This window comes from Dromiciops gliroides, chromosome 4, assembly GCF_019393635.1.
Source record: "Dromiciops gliroides isolate mDroGli1 chromosome 4, mDroGli1.pri, whole genome shotgun sequence".
NCBI classification, from domain to species: Eukaryota; Metazoa; Chordata; class Mammalia; order Microbiotheria; family Microbiotheriidae; genus Dromiciops; species Dromiciops gliroides.
The window spans coordinates 233,320,317-233,334,449 of NC_057864.1; the positions used below are offsets into that span (position 1 = coordinate 233,320,317).

At 47.9% G+C, this 14,133-nt stretch overlaps 2 protein-coding genes across 3 annotated transcripts; one reads left to right on the forward strand and one right to left on the reverse strand.

The window, feature by feature from the left end:
• Positions 1-251: 251 nt before the first annotated feature.
• ZMYND15 (zinc finger MYND-type containing 15) lies at positions 252-7,470 on the reverse strand. 2 transcript variants are annotated; one of them, XM_044001718.1, is made up of 13 exons: positions 6,743-7,470; positions 5,276-5,510; positions 4,716-4,871; positions 4,439-4,599; positions 4,029-4,181; positions 3,209-3,289; positions 2,899-3,015; positions 2,622-2,710; positions 2,018-2,116; positions 1,669-1,822; positions 1,441-1,499; positions 854-1,014; positions 252-528 (listed from the first exon to the last, which is right to left on the reverse strand). In XM_044001718.1, exons 1-13 carry the CDS (start codon positions 7,314-7,316, stop codon positions 357-359), a joined length of 2,211 nt encoding a protein of 736 aa, XP_043857653.1. In that variant the 5' UTR covers positions 7,317-7,470; the 3' UTR covers positions 252-356. The 2 variants fall into 2 exon arrangements, with proteins under 2 accessions (XP_043857653.1, XP_043857654.1); XM_044001719.1 differs by lacking the exon at positions 2,899-3,015.
• Positions 7,471-7,860: 390 nt separating this feature from the next.
• Positions 7,861-14,095, forward strand: CXCL16 (C-X-C motif chemokine ligand 16). Its single transcript, XM_044003341.1, has 5 exons — positions 7,861-7,910; positions 9,325-9,465; positions 10,615-10,697; positions 12,561-12,956; positions 13,916-14,095. The coding sequence occupies exons 1-5, from the start codon at positions 7,861-7,863 to the stop codon at positions 13,966-13,968; spliced, it is 723 nt and encodes a 240-aa protein (XP_043859276.1). The 3' UTR covers positions 13,969-14,095.
• Positions 14,096-14,133: the final 38 nt, after the last annotated feature.

Genomic DNA, 14,133 nt, shown 5'->3' on the forward strand with positions numbered 1-14,133 from the left:
TTGATCCTCACAACAACCTTGGGAAGTAGGTGCCTTAATATTAACATCCTCATTTTATAGTTGAGGAAACTGAGCCACATGGCATTTAAGTGATTTGCCCAGGGTGACACATCTAGGAAGTGACTGAGGCTGGATTTGAACTCAGGTTTTTCTGACTCTAGACCCAGCACTCTATGCACTGTGCCACATAGCTGCCAGAGGATCTAGTGAGAACAGAGGGGCCAGTTCACATTGTTTTATTTGCCTCTCAAACCAGTCATTTTATTTACCTTTCCTGTTTCCCAGCTATCCCTTCCCCTCTGCCTGAGGCTCTTCTTTTAAAATGTTATGGGAAGTGATAATTCCATCTCTGACTCTCACCTTCGCCTTCGGCCTCCACGACTTGGCCTCTTCTCTCCTCTTCGCCTTCTGGCAGGGACCAAAGGGACTGTTGGGGCTGGGACAGGGGGGGCGGGTCCAGGGGCAGGGCGGGTCCCACTCCCCTGAGGAGGTTTGTAGACCAAGTGGAAGATGAAGGCATTACAGTACCTAAAGGAAGAAGTGGGATGAGGGCCAGAGATGTGGATGAGAGGGTGCAGGGCTGAAGGCAGTGAGGTCTCTGAGTGGAATTCTATAGATATGAGATTACAAATCTGTGTGTGTGGAGTGGGGTGTTAAAGGAGGTGGAGGAAATGGGCACGGAGAAAAGGGTCATGAGGAAGAAGAAATGTGAGAAATCTGGGAGCCTAGGAATGCAAGGAATTCGGGATGATGGTAGTGTTAGGGAGTAAAGTAGTAGTGGGGAAGGAAAGGGCACAAATTTAGGGAAACCCGTCAAGGGAGATGGGGTTCAAGCACCAGAAGAGTCCCTCACCAAGGCATGCAGTTGTCTGCGGCCCGGAGGCGGAAGGGTGAACGAAAGGGGTTGGGCTGTGGTGGGCTGGTCCCCCCTCCTGTGGCCCCAGCCATGGTCTGCTCATCCATGACACAGCTGTACTCACTGCTCTCCGTGAAAAATGCAGGGACTCTAAGAGACTGGAGGAGAACATTCAGGATTAGAGACCCCTTTAAACCTTTCTTTGCATATGGGAAAATATCTCCCCCCACCAGAGAGCCTTGCTGTAGGGGAAAAAGCAGAGGATAGGGACACAGAAGCACTTTACACTTTGTCCACACTGAAGAATTAGTGAGGAGGGGAAAATATCTAGAATCAGGTAGGGAGGAGTGAGTGTGTGTGTGAGAAAGAGAGAGAGAGAGATCTAAGAGCTCTCTTCCCCCAAAAGAAAAGGGGAAGGTGATGGGTGATTCAGAGTCCTAGAGACATCGAAATATATCCAAAGAATGAAAAGTGAGCAAGGGTGGTCAGTAATAGAAAGAAGGGAGAAGGGGAAAGAATCCCCTATAGTCCCATTTCCCCTACCTCCTCTGCCACCCCCCCCTTTTTCTTTTCACTCTCTATACCTGTAATCGAGGCAGAGAACTCAACCAGGTGTCCTTGAGACCAAAGCCAGAGTTAAATCCTGAGGAAGAGGCAGAAAGGAGAGAGTGAGGAGTATTTTAGCTCCCCTACACACACACACACACACACACACTCTCACTCTCTCTCTCTCTCTCTCTCTCTCTCTCTCTCTCTCTCTCTCTCTTTCTCTCTCCCTCCCTCTCTACAGGATAGGCATTTGGGCCTCTTACCAATCACCAGGTCAGGCTTGGGTCCCTGAAGTAGGTGGTAGGGCCGGGCAGAAACCTTGATCTGCAGATCCCGACGGCTTCCCTTCTCTTTGGCTCCTGAGCCTGGACGGGCAGATACCCCGGAGCCTGGGCGCACAGATACTCCTGATCCATCCTGGTGGAAAGAGATCAGAGAAAGCTTTGGGCACAGGCTTTTGGATATAGATCAAGAAAGGAAGAAATGAAGGTGAGAGAAAAGGTCAGTTATGGGAAAGGCCCTTAGGTGACTGTGGTGGACCAGAGGCTGCATCTTAACTGTATCGGATCCTCTTGGATCAGGGTAACCCTCTCTTCCCCAGGACCATCATACCCTCTGAAGGGTAAAATGTTGCTGGTCACTCTCCGGAGGCAAAGCACCACCCACAAATTGCAGCTCCAGGGCCACGTGAGGGAGTAGAACAGAGAGCTCCTAGGTAGACAGAAGAAAGGGGAATATCACACTCAACTGTCCACCCCCTCCCCCAAGCACCACAACACCTGTGTCCTCTCCCCACCTCCATCCAGTTCTATGTATCTGCCTCCTCAACTCTCCTACCTGACCCTAGGGAATAACGGTCAATTATTCCTGCCCCTCCCTTCCAAGACCCAGGTGTCTGTTGTTTTTTTCCAGCTCGCTCTCATTTAAGACCACAATAATTCAGCCTCCCCAAACCTCCCTCTCCAGGGACTCAGCCATCTGCCTCCCTCAGCACCTTCTTTTTTTTTTTCTTTTGGTGAGGCAATTGGGGTTAAGTGACTTGCCCATGGTCACACAGCTAGTGTCAAGAGACTGAGGCCGGATTTGAACTCATATCCTTCTGACTCCAGGGCCACTGCTCTATCCACTGTGCCACTTAGCTGCCCCCCCTCAGCACCTTCTATGTCAGAAACTACTGAGTTGCATCCACCCCGCCTACTTTGCTCTCTGGTCTCACCCAAAACACCATGATGAGGTCAAATTCCTTCCCAGCCTCTACCACGTGGATTTTCAGGGACTGTTTGTTCTGGATATTCAGCTCTGGGACTAGGTGTATAAGTAGAAGGGGAGAGGGGGAGGGGCAGTTTATTAGAGTGTTAACCTCCTCACCCTTCCCACTCTGTCCTCTCTGGTTTGCTACCTCTTCTTACCCGAGTCGGACCCCAAGCCCCTCCCCAGTTTCCCCCATCTCTAATGCCTCCCAACTTCTTCCATCTTCTCAGTTCCTTTCTTACAAGACTGGGGCACCAGGTGAGTAATAACATAGTAGACAGTCAGTGGGTAGGTAAGGAGAACAGCCAAGGGGGAGTCCAGGCCCAAGCCACGCCAAGCATAGTAATCCTGCCAGGAACCTGGTGGTGGTGGGGACATGAGAAGGGATGAATGGATGGGGAGATAAAGGCTTCTGTGAGATACAGGCCCCTTCTACACACTCCTCCCCACCAGAGCTCTCATTATTCTTAGGGACTCAGAGCCAGACCTCCAGCCTCTGGTTCCTGCCTTCCCCACCTTCCCGTCCTGCTTTCAGAGATGAAGTCTCCTCACCAAAAGGGCCTCGAGGTGGGTCAGGAGGCACAGGAGGCATCAGGGGGGGTCCATCTCCTTGAAGTAGCTGATAAGGATCTCCTAAGAGAAGAGGTAAGTAGGATTGGAGGAGGGATCCCCCCTTAGCCTAGCCTTCCTTATCCCTTGGAGGCAGGGGAACTAGATCTGGGAGGAAGGAGAGGGGCTACAATGAGTGAGAGAAATAACTTGTCCATCACCACAGAGGAGATGATCTGAAATTATACTTAGAGACATTTGGATAGGAACTGGGAGGTGGGAATGGGGCATGGGGATAGGGAATGACTAAGGGGGAGAAACTCTTTTATGCAGCTTAGTGGGCTAGGAGAGTTGCTGGCTTGCGGAGGTACTTGGGGACAGGATGACCCTGAGGTGACCCTTGTTTGTATACATGTATGTGTTTCGAGTGGATTTGGAGAGAGCTAGGAAGTTATCTCTGAAACTCCCTCCCCCACCACCTCAGCTCCCTGTTATGTGTGGTCTACCCTACCCCCGTTAGAATATAAGCTCCTTGAGGGTAGGCACTTGTCTTTCTTTTTGCTCTTATTTGTACCCCCAACTTTAGTATGGTGCCTGGCATTTAGTAAGAACTTAAATGCTTGTTGCCTGTTGCCTAGGACATGCTCTGGCCCTCCCTCCATCCTCTCCCTGTAGTGTTCTCCCACTTTTCTGTAGCTGTATCTCCTATGGCCTTTGGGACAGGATGAATACAAGCAAAGCTGGGAAGAGGTGATGAGAAAGGACCAGGCACAACTCCCCCCTACCCCCTTCTGCTCCAAGCCTCCCAGGAAGTCCTACGAACCACTGAGGAGAAGGCTGAGGGGAGGCCCATTGCCTGGGGGGTATCCTGGGGCAACAGGACCTGGGAGGAGCATGCTGAGTTGAGTCCAGTAGCCTCTTGTGAGGCCTCGGGAGGCCAGGAATGCCTCCTTGTTAAACATCTCATTTGTTACTTCTGGAGGAGCAGAGAAGGCAGTGAGGGCCCAGGTATCTATCTTTCTGGCCCCAGGGAGTTTTGACACACTAACCCAGACCCCAGTCTTTTGTACCCAAGTCCCCACCCAAGACACCCCTCTTCTGGCCCTCTTCCTCTCCTCTCCAACCCTGCATCATTATCTTAGAAGACTTCCCAGTCCTTGGTCTTTCCATAGTCTCTAAAAGCCTAGTTCTTGGTCCCCCGGAGTCCCCCATGGGCTCAGGTATTCCTGGTACCAGCAGTGTAGGTGAAGGGCAAGGCTGCCAGCTCCCCAGCCCGCCCCATGAAAGCTGCAAGTCTTGGGCACCAGAATCGATGGCTCACATCATCTGGCCTGCGTCGCCAGTCGGCCCACACACAGGTCTCCCCACAATACAGGACTGCACCACACTGGGGGCTGGGGGAGATGGGACCAAGAGTAGAACAGTTACAGGGAGGAACAGGACACATAACCTGACAGACCTGCCCCTCTCCACCTTCAGTGTCTAACCCCTATGCATGACAGCTGCTCACCAGGGCATCAGCTTCACCTCAAAACTGTGTCTATGGCACACATGGCAGGCCCGGGCACGGAGTGAGGCAAAAGTGAAGCCTGGACGGGGGCCCCATGTCCTCATTGGGGCTTTGGCTAGCTTCACCCCAAGTCTTGGGACCAAGCTTTCCAGTTCCCTGGGTGGATAAGGAGATGAATTTCAGCATGGGGAACCAGCCCTTCACCCCTAATTCCCTATACCCATCAGGAGCTGGGGCATGGGACATCCAGGTCTCAAGCTCCCTTCCCAGTCCCTATATTCTTTTTTGTTGTTGTTGTTTTCTTTTTCATGGCAATGAGGGTTGTGACTTGCCCAGGGTCACACAGCTAGTGTCAAGTGTCTGAGGCCAGATTTGAACTCAGGTCCTCTTGAATCCAGGGCCACTGCACCACCTAGCTGCCCCCACAGTCCCTATATTCTTTAGGGATACAGGTATACACACCCTCCAGTTCCCATCCCCTTCTGATTTAGGATCCCATGTTTCCCCTTTCTTCTTCCTGTGCCATTTTCCACACCCTTTTGGGACCCACATCTCTGTACCGATGTAGCTGGGGGTCTCCCACTGTGAGCTGTCGAGGTCTTCTAGGGTCTCCAGCTCCCATGGGGCAGGTCATACTGTGGCAGAGGAGAGTGTAAGCTCTTTGGGCCAGGCCCTCAGCCCCAATGGCCCTGCTTCCACTCCCTTGGGGTCCACCCATCAGTAGGTCAATGCCCAGGATAGTGCCATGTTCATCTGTCACCAGAAGTAGGCAGGCCAGGTGTAGGGGGGCAGCATCTGGGAGAAGAGAGGGAAGAAGTCAGATGAAAGGGAAGAAGGACTGGGGTTCAAGAAACAGTAGAACTCATATACAAAGGAAGACTGGGGATCTGGGATAGGAGTTCAGGAAAGCGGAGCCTGAGGAGAGGCAAAAGCAGAGCCATTATCAAGAATTCCCATATATAGGGTAAATTCAGTAGAGTTGGGAGAGGGATTGTCCATGCTCCCCCCGCCCACACACACACACACACACACACACACACACACACACATCTTGCACATTAAAATCTCTTTTAATTCATCTGAAAATATTAAGAAACAAATATTTCTCCAGGCTGGTCCTTTTCAGATTTACCATAAGGAAGAAAATGTTCATTACTCCTTAAACTTCTCAGACAATAATGACCTCCACTAAAAACCTTTCTGCCTTTGCCTAATTCTTTTAGGGAAATGTGAAAAGGGTAGAGAAACAAAGCTCAAGGTCCCAGAAAATGGGTTAAGGATGGTAACCATTTGTAGAAAGTGAAACATCTCAGATCTAGTAGAGATCACTGCCTTAATGCCCATTAGCCCAAAAGGGAAAAGGGAATTAATCCAAGGGGAGAGCTCTTGAGGAAAGATTAAGTGACTATTTTTCTATTTGTTGATATAAAATGTTAATCCCAATTTTAATTTAACTATATTTTATCATATTGTGAAATGTTCTTAATTCAGTATTTCCATAAATGTTGCTTCAAAATGTCTTGTGTTGGAAATGTCCAAGGGCATAAGGGGACTATGTCGGTGTGAATATTTCTCTCTCTGAGAAGAACAAGGCTTTGATTATAGATGATAAATTAATTTTAAAATGTTTTTGACAGGCTTGTGTTTACAATGTGGAGTAAAATATTGATAGTTTTTCTTTAGACACCCTAGTCCTCTAACCTCTACTGATCTCCATATACCCTACTCCTTGACCTGGGGATTGACTTGCTTCCCATTAACTCCAACAGGGGCACATGGGCTGGTGGATGACCATGAAGCACAAGGTATAAAGACTAATGGTCTCTGGACCACAGCTTGGAAGAAGTACTTCATATGTTGAAAGTGCTTAGGGAAAAGTCCTGCCTTAAATGTGGCTCTGGTTAAAAGTGTAGCAGGGAAATGTTGGCAGAAAACTAGATAGAGCAAGTTTAGGAACAAAGCCACTTTTGGTGGAGAGTGCAGAGTTGGGTCAACACCAGGAGTAAGGTTGTGTTGGGGCCTCTTACCACCTCTCTTTCCCCTTCTCTTCTCTGGCCCCATTTCATCCTCTCCTCCATCATCTCTGGTGTCCCCTCCACTGCTGTCCTCTCCTCCTGCCTCTTCCTCAGCATCTTCTGGTTCCCCAGCTGTCTCAGCATCCTGGGTAGCCTCCCGGCTGGTGGTGGCCTGCTCTCCTTCCTCTTCCAGTTCACCTTCCTCTCCACCTGTGCCCTCCTCCTCCCCATCCTCTTCTTCTCCATCCTCAAGGCTAACAAAGCTGACATAGGGGCTGAGGTCTCTGAGACAGAGAGGGGGCTCATCTCCCAAGAGTCGGGCAGCTCCCAGGCCTGGTCCAGGTCCCTGCTTAGCACCTTGCCCCAAGCTGATCCCCACACTACGGTTGGGCAAGATATGAAGGACCCAGAGGGCAGGGTCTGGGGGTAACCTTCTCACCTGGGCCTCCATCAACCTTGATCGACCCTCAGGCCCATTCCCCCCACCAACCCCAGTTCCTCGCTCTGAGGCAAACTTGCGGAACCAGCCAAATAGGAGGGCAGCAAAGTCAAGGAACTCATCTCGATAACCAGATACAAACTCCATGATTTCTAGGAGAGCAAAGGAGTCAAGTCAGACGGGGAGGAAAGGATGGAGTTAGGATGGAGTGAAGATAGGGAAATGGAGACTACGGTTTTAGGGTTGGGGGTCATGGGTTAAAACTAAAGAGTGGATAGGGAATAGGGCCACGGACAGGGGTCCTGGGGATAGTGGCTGAGAGAGTCGACTGCAGAAGGGGGAGCTAGGGTAGATAGGGCTACCGTTCAGCATTAGACCGAGAGGGTCACAATTTAAGGTGAGGAATGGAGGCTGTAAATTAGGTGAAAATAGCTGCTGAGACTAAGGAATAGGGGCTGCAGATAGAGCTTATTAGGGATTGAGTGGAACCCAGAAACTGAATCGAGGGCGGAGATTAGTTCATTTGCGGCTGAGGGTTTTTTTTGTTTGTTTGTTTTGTTGTTTCTTTGTGAGAGGAAGACCTGGAAATCATCAGGAAAGAAAGGTGAATTTCCTAACAGCCTATCATCAGAAAGTAGAGGGAAAAGAGCCAGGTTGCCCATCGTCTTGGTCAGATTTGGGTTGGAGGCGTATGCTTGTCGGGCTTTCCCCCTTACCTGCAGCGGCCGTCTCTGTTCGAAGGTAAATACACTGTGGCGGGGTGGGGGAGGGCTGTGACATCACGCCCCCCCCAACCTAGACTTGGCACTCTCGCGCAGAACGCCCCACCCCCATCCAGAGGCTAGACTCCCCCTGCAGCTGAGTCCAGTCTTTGGAGGCTAATACGCAAAGACCTTAGTTTCTTTATTTTAAAAAATGCCTTATGAATGCACTTTTTTCTTACATGATACTCAACAGTAATCCACCCCCCTTTCCTCATTGCACCCTTCTTTATAACAGTCAACAACAACAAAAAAAGGTTAAAGCAAAGGCGTTTGATACCTCAACCTTGACTGAGAGTATGTAACATTATGGCCTTGCAGCCTTCCGATTCTCTACCAAGAGGAAAGTAGCATATCCCATCATCCATTTTCTGTAACTAATATTGCCCTTTGATTGATAATATTGACACTTGATGAGTTGTGTATATTGTTTCTGCTTTTTCATCTGCGCGATTCAAACGTAATTCGTCCCAAATTTGAGCAGCTCATATTTATCATCACTTAAGGCACAATATTCTTTTATATCCATACACCACCTTTAAAAATTTCCCCCAGTCAATGGACACCTACTTTGTTTTCAAGTTTTTGCTACCATAAAAGGTGCCGTTACAAATATTGATACATATGGATTTTTCTTGTCTTTCACTAGTAGAGAGAAGAATGGCTGGGTCAAAGGGAACGAACAGCTCAGTGACTTCTCTCATGTGATTTCCATAGTGATTAAGCTAATTGTGGGATCCAGCAACTAACTGTATGGTATATGTGAGCTACTCTTCTGGCAACGCCTTCCACACTATTTCCATCTTTTGCCATCTTTGACTAACTGAGGAATATAAGGCGACACTTCAAAGTTCCTTCCTAGTTGTGTCTCTTCACAGGGAAGCAGCTAAATCCTGAATCTGGATTTCTTCTCCCCAGAGTTTTGCAAGAGTCAGTCTACTGGCGCCTACCACTAGGAAAAGAGGAAGTGAAAGTACCCTAGGTCACAAAGATCTGTCTGCAAAGAACCCAGGCCCTTGTAGCTACTCCCCCCTCCCCCCGCCCCCGACAGCCATCTCTCCAGGCACTCCAGTTATGAACTTGGGGAAGATTGTGGGAATTTCCCGGGCTCAGCAACACCGTTTCTGCTTCTTGGAGTCGATTTCCATTTCTTTGTCGTCCCTGAATGTTTCTGGGAGTTTCCTTTGCTTCTCAAAATCTGGTCTGCCTTGTGGTCTCCCTGTCCTCCCACGCCATCCGCCTCTTCCCGCTGCGGAGGCAGATGCAGTCACTTTTTTTTTTCACCTCCTACCGAAACCAAAGATGACCTAATAGCCCAGCCTAAAGAGGAGAAGAACTTTCTTCCTCCCAACTGGAGAGCCAGTCACTTAAGCTTTCCGGGGCGCCGAGACCAGTGAGAGAGAAGTCCTTGGGGCTACGCCCCTCACTGTCAGCCCAGTGAACCCAGCCAGAGTGGAGCTCCGGACTAGCCAGCCGGAGGAGCATGAGAAGATTCGGGAAATTTTTGTTCTTACTCCTGACGCTGATTCAGACAGGTCTGAGAGGATGGTGGTGAATGGGTCGGCTCCCGGGATCGGGTCCATTTCGGGGACGTGGAGTGGTCGGGTTGAGAAATGGAGGGTAGGGGTGGGTGGGAGGGAAACGAGGGCGGGGGGAGGGGGACTGCCCGGTCCTGGGGAGAGAGAAGTATCTTATAGGGAGTAAGAATTTGCATATCTCTGAGGCAGGTGAGATGGCCAGTGCGAAGGAAAAAAGGTGTGTGTGAGCACGGGTGGTCGGGAGCAGAGGGGGGATGTGTGACGGTGTTCTGCTTAGGTCTTCCTCCAGGTTAGCGGTGTTGAGGTGTTGATTGGCCGCAGAGGGAGTATTGGTTAAGCCACCCGAGTCCTAGTTAAGACACCTGAATCCTGGAGATGGCTAGACTGGAGTTGTGGTTGTGGCGAGTGGAGTTGGGGAGGGGGTGACTATCGCACACCTGGGTCATTACTATTCCCTCTCTCCCTTAGTCTTTGGAAACCAGGGCAGTATTGTAGGAAGTTGCCCTTGTGACTTGAAACTGCCCGATTCCCCGAATCCTACACAGTGGCAATTACTCATTACTAAGCTACAGGGATATGATCGCTGCCACAATTACATAAGGTAATACCAACCCCCTCATTTCGCTCCCCACCTTCAAGTGCTGACTTGCCCCCCAAAGACCAAACTCCCCTCCCCCCTCTCTCCCGAGTAAACTGTATCTTGCCCAGGAGCAGGGGAATCCCAAACTGGCTCATTGCTTAGGAATGAGGAAGGGAATTTGTAACTGAAAGTGAAAAAATGAATGTAAAAACAAAAACAATTATAAAGACTACTTTTTTCAGAGCTGGAAAAACTGAGCCATAGTGTATATATACTTCAATTTTTAAGATGTCAGAAAATAATCAGGTTGATCATTTCTCAATGTGTTTTGTGATCATGTTGCGATTTCTTTCCCCTGTACTAATAAAGTCCTTTCACTTCTACTGAAACTAGCAGCATAGCAAAACAGTGTTTCCACAGTAGCTTCAGGAAATAAAAATATGTTTTCTTAGGGGGAAAAAAAGGAGTGAGGAAGGGCCAACTGGTTTCTAGCAGTGTAAAAAGGGGAAAAGTGAAACTTCAGAATTGAGAACTGAGGCAGTATACCTTCCCCAATTCCTAACCAGGTTCCACCTGCCCAGAAGAACTCTGTGTTCAAGCTCCAAAAATGCCTGGGTCCAGAACCTAAAGACTTGCTTTGACAACCATGGTGAGAATCCACCTATCTCTTAAACAACTCCTTCCCCCTCTTTCCCATTATTAACATTATTTTTCTGCAGCTTTCTCTTAATTCTGCATCTTCCCATCAGTTAATTCTGTTCCCTTAGTCCCCTTTCCTTTGTCTTCCAGATCAACTGTGTTGTCTTCCCAAGCTATTATCTTCCTTCCAATTCTCTCCTCTTCTCAATTAATTTCGAAAATCTACCATGTACCAGGCACTATACTAGGCACTGAGGATGCAAAGACATTGCATTCTATTGGGGGAAACAACATTCAGAATAAATACAGTCATTTCAGGGGAGAGAGAACAATGGGGCTATCAGGAAAGGGGGCAACTGAGCTGGGCTTTGAAGGAAGTCAGGCTGAGATATGGGCAGCTAGATGGCACAGTGAATAGAGTGCCAGGCCTGGAGTCAGGGAGTCTCCTCTTTCTGAGTTCAAGTCCAGCCTCAAGACACTAGCTGTGTGACCCTGGGGCAAGTCACTTCACCCCGTTTGTCTCATCTGGTGCTGGAGATGGTAATGGCAAACCTCTCCTGTACTTCTGCCAACAAGACCCCAAATGGGATCATGAAGAAATGGATACACAACTGAAAAGAATGACAGACTGAAGGCTGAGGTAAAGGTTTGGAGTTCATGAAAGAGGTGAGGGCTGGCTTTACAGACTTGGGAATCATCTGAATAGAAATAATAAATGAACCTATGGTAATTGATGAGATTAAAGTAAGGGGGGTTGTATAGAAAAAGAAGGTGGCACAGGACAGAGCCAAAGGGGTATATATCTAGGCAAAGGAGAAGGGACATAGTTAATGACCTAGCAAAGAAAAATGAGGAACAATCAGAGGAGAACCCATACAAACCCAGGGAGGAGAGAGTACCTATGAGTGATCACAACATTGTCAAATGTTGAATAGATCAGGAAGGATAAGCACTGAAAAAAAGGCCCTTGGATTTCGAATTTAAGAGATTGTGGGCAACATGGAAGGGCTTATGTGATCTGATGAAGAGGGAAGTAAAATCAAAAAGCAATGTACATAATGATTAAAATGATGAGAATGAAAAGAACCACCAAAAAAAAAATCAAAAGTGAGTATTGCAAAATTACAGAGAACCAAAGCAAAGATATAATACACTCCTATTCCTCTGCAGATGTGGAAGTTCCATGGATGTAAAATATTATATATATTTTTAGCTTTGCTGATTTTTTCCTCTTTTTTCTCTCTCTCTCTCTCTCTTTTTTTTTGGTAAGGCAATTGGGGTTAAGTGACTTGCCCAGGGTCACACAGCTAGTAAGTGTCAAGGGTCTGAAGCTGGATTTGAACTCAGGTCCTCTTGAATCCAAGGCCGGTGCTCTATCCACTGCACCACCTAGCTGCCCCCTCCTCTTCTCTTTTTAAAAATTGTTTTCTTCTTCCTTTTTCTTCAAAAAATAAAAGGTTATTTGTTATGTGTAATGGCTCTCTGGGAGGGAGGGGGAAAATTCTGGGAGAAATTTTGAGAAGGTAAAAAATAAAAGCTAGCGATAACATTTATTTAAAAAAAAACTGGGGGAAAAGAGAATCCCAGCTCCTTTAGGACAGGTATAGGTTTTCTTTTTTCTTTGTATCTCAGAGCTTTAGCACAGTTCCTTACATAATAAACACTTAATAAATGCTTGTAGCTTGGGGAGAAAAAAGAGATTGTTAGCAACATTGGAGTAAGGAGTTATACTCTTTATATCTATCCCCTCTTTTACATCTTCTACTTAACTCTCTTACCCACCCCACCATCTCTACTAGCTCCTTCATTTCCATTCCCTATTTCTTCACTTTTCTCTCCAGTTCCCCAGACTTCTCTCATCTTGTTTTCTCAGAATGTGGAATCGCCAGGACATACCAATCTGCAAAGCAGGGCACCCACAATGATTACCCCACCACCAGGATCCAGGGCCCTAAGCCGACAGTCCTGGACCATTCACCTCCATTTACCACCACCAATCCACTCTCCCAGAACAACCAATCAACAAGTACCCAGCCCAGAAGAATGAGGAATACCTATCTCAATAACACCACCAGTGCCCCTGCGGAGAACAGCAGCATAGTAAACCTGAAGTGGGAAGCCGAGAAGGGACAAGTGAACCAGCTGGGCAACTCTGCCACCATATCTGTTCTGTGCCTCCTTGGGGTTGTCTTTGTCCTTACTGGAGTTGTTGCTTATTTCTTGTGTCGGAAGCGAGTAGCTGTAGAATCTCCAAAGCAGCACTCCAAAGGTAAACATGGGATCCAGGTGTTCTGGTCCCGTAAATCTCAGCTGCATCAAGGACTGAGGGAATCTGTCCTTCTAGGCTTAGCTCCCTTTTCAGACCCTGGTCCTTCATCTCAGAGGTTGCCTCTTACATTATAAAAAGCACTGGATTTAGAGTTGGAGATTCTGGGTTCAAATTCTGGCTCTGCCACTATGTGACTTTGGGCCTCCATTTCCTCATCTGTAAAATGAGGGCCTTGGACTAGATGACTGACCTCTGAAGTCCCTTCTAGCTCACATGATGCTATGAAATCATTTCCCCTTTTTGGGCCTCATCCTCATCTGTTCAACAAGGGATTTAAAATCCCTTCCAAATTCAACATCCCATGATCTAAGTGGTGGAACCAGGAGCTGAAGGCAGGTTTTCTGACTCAGCATACAGGGATCTCTCTGTCCATTATACTACAGTCTCCTACACAGTCTTAACTTACACAAGAGATCTGGGCCTTTGAGAATTCAACGTCTTTGATTTTGAGGGGCTTACTACCTGACCGAGCAAACAGGGCATATCCCCTAAAAAAGATACCTAACAGTGCAAGGATAACAGGACAAGTGCCAAGTGGTAGAGGTAGTCAATGGAGGACCAATGGTACCAGTTATGAAAAGCTCTACATGTGACTTGAGAAGGATTTTTGAGAGGGCACAGGACTTGGATAAACAGAGAGTAGGCACAAAAACATTCTAGGATGGGCAAATTATTTGAACAAAGATAGAAGACATGTTCTAGGATCCATGAATAGGCCAGTTTTGCTAGAGCAGAGGAAAGGAGTAGTGGGAAATAAAAGTGGAGAGAAAGGCAGGGCCCAGATTGTATAGGGTTTTGTTGCCTAGTTCCACAGCCTTCAGGAATTCCCCTCACTATGAACTACCCACAACTCCTGTTGTCTTCAGGGGTCCAGCTTTCCTTCTCTCTCATCTTTTTAGGTTGTGAGCTGATAATCCCGTGTGAGACAAATCCAACTGACTCTTTGATATGAAGAACGCTTCAGCCATCTGGAAACAGCTAGGCTTTTCTCCCAAGGCAACTATTCTACACTGATATTTGCTTCTCCCATTGAATCTAGAGATTTGGTACTGGTTTCACTAAATATGACTGTTTTCAGATTTTTGAGGCTATTATGCAATTAATGTGTCCCTGAAAT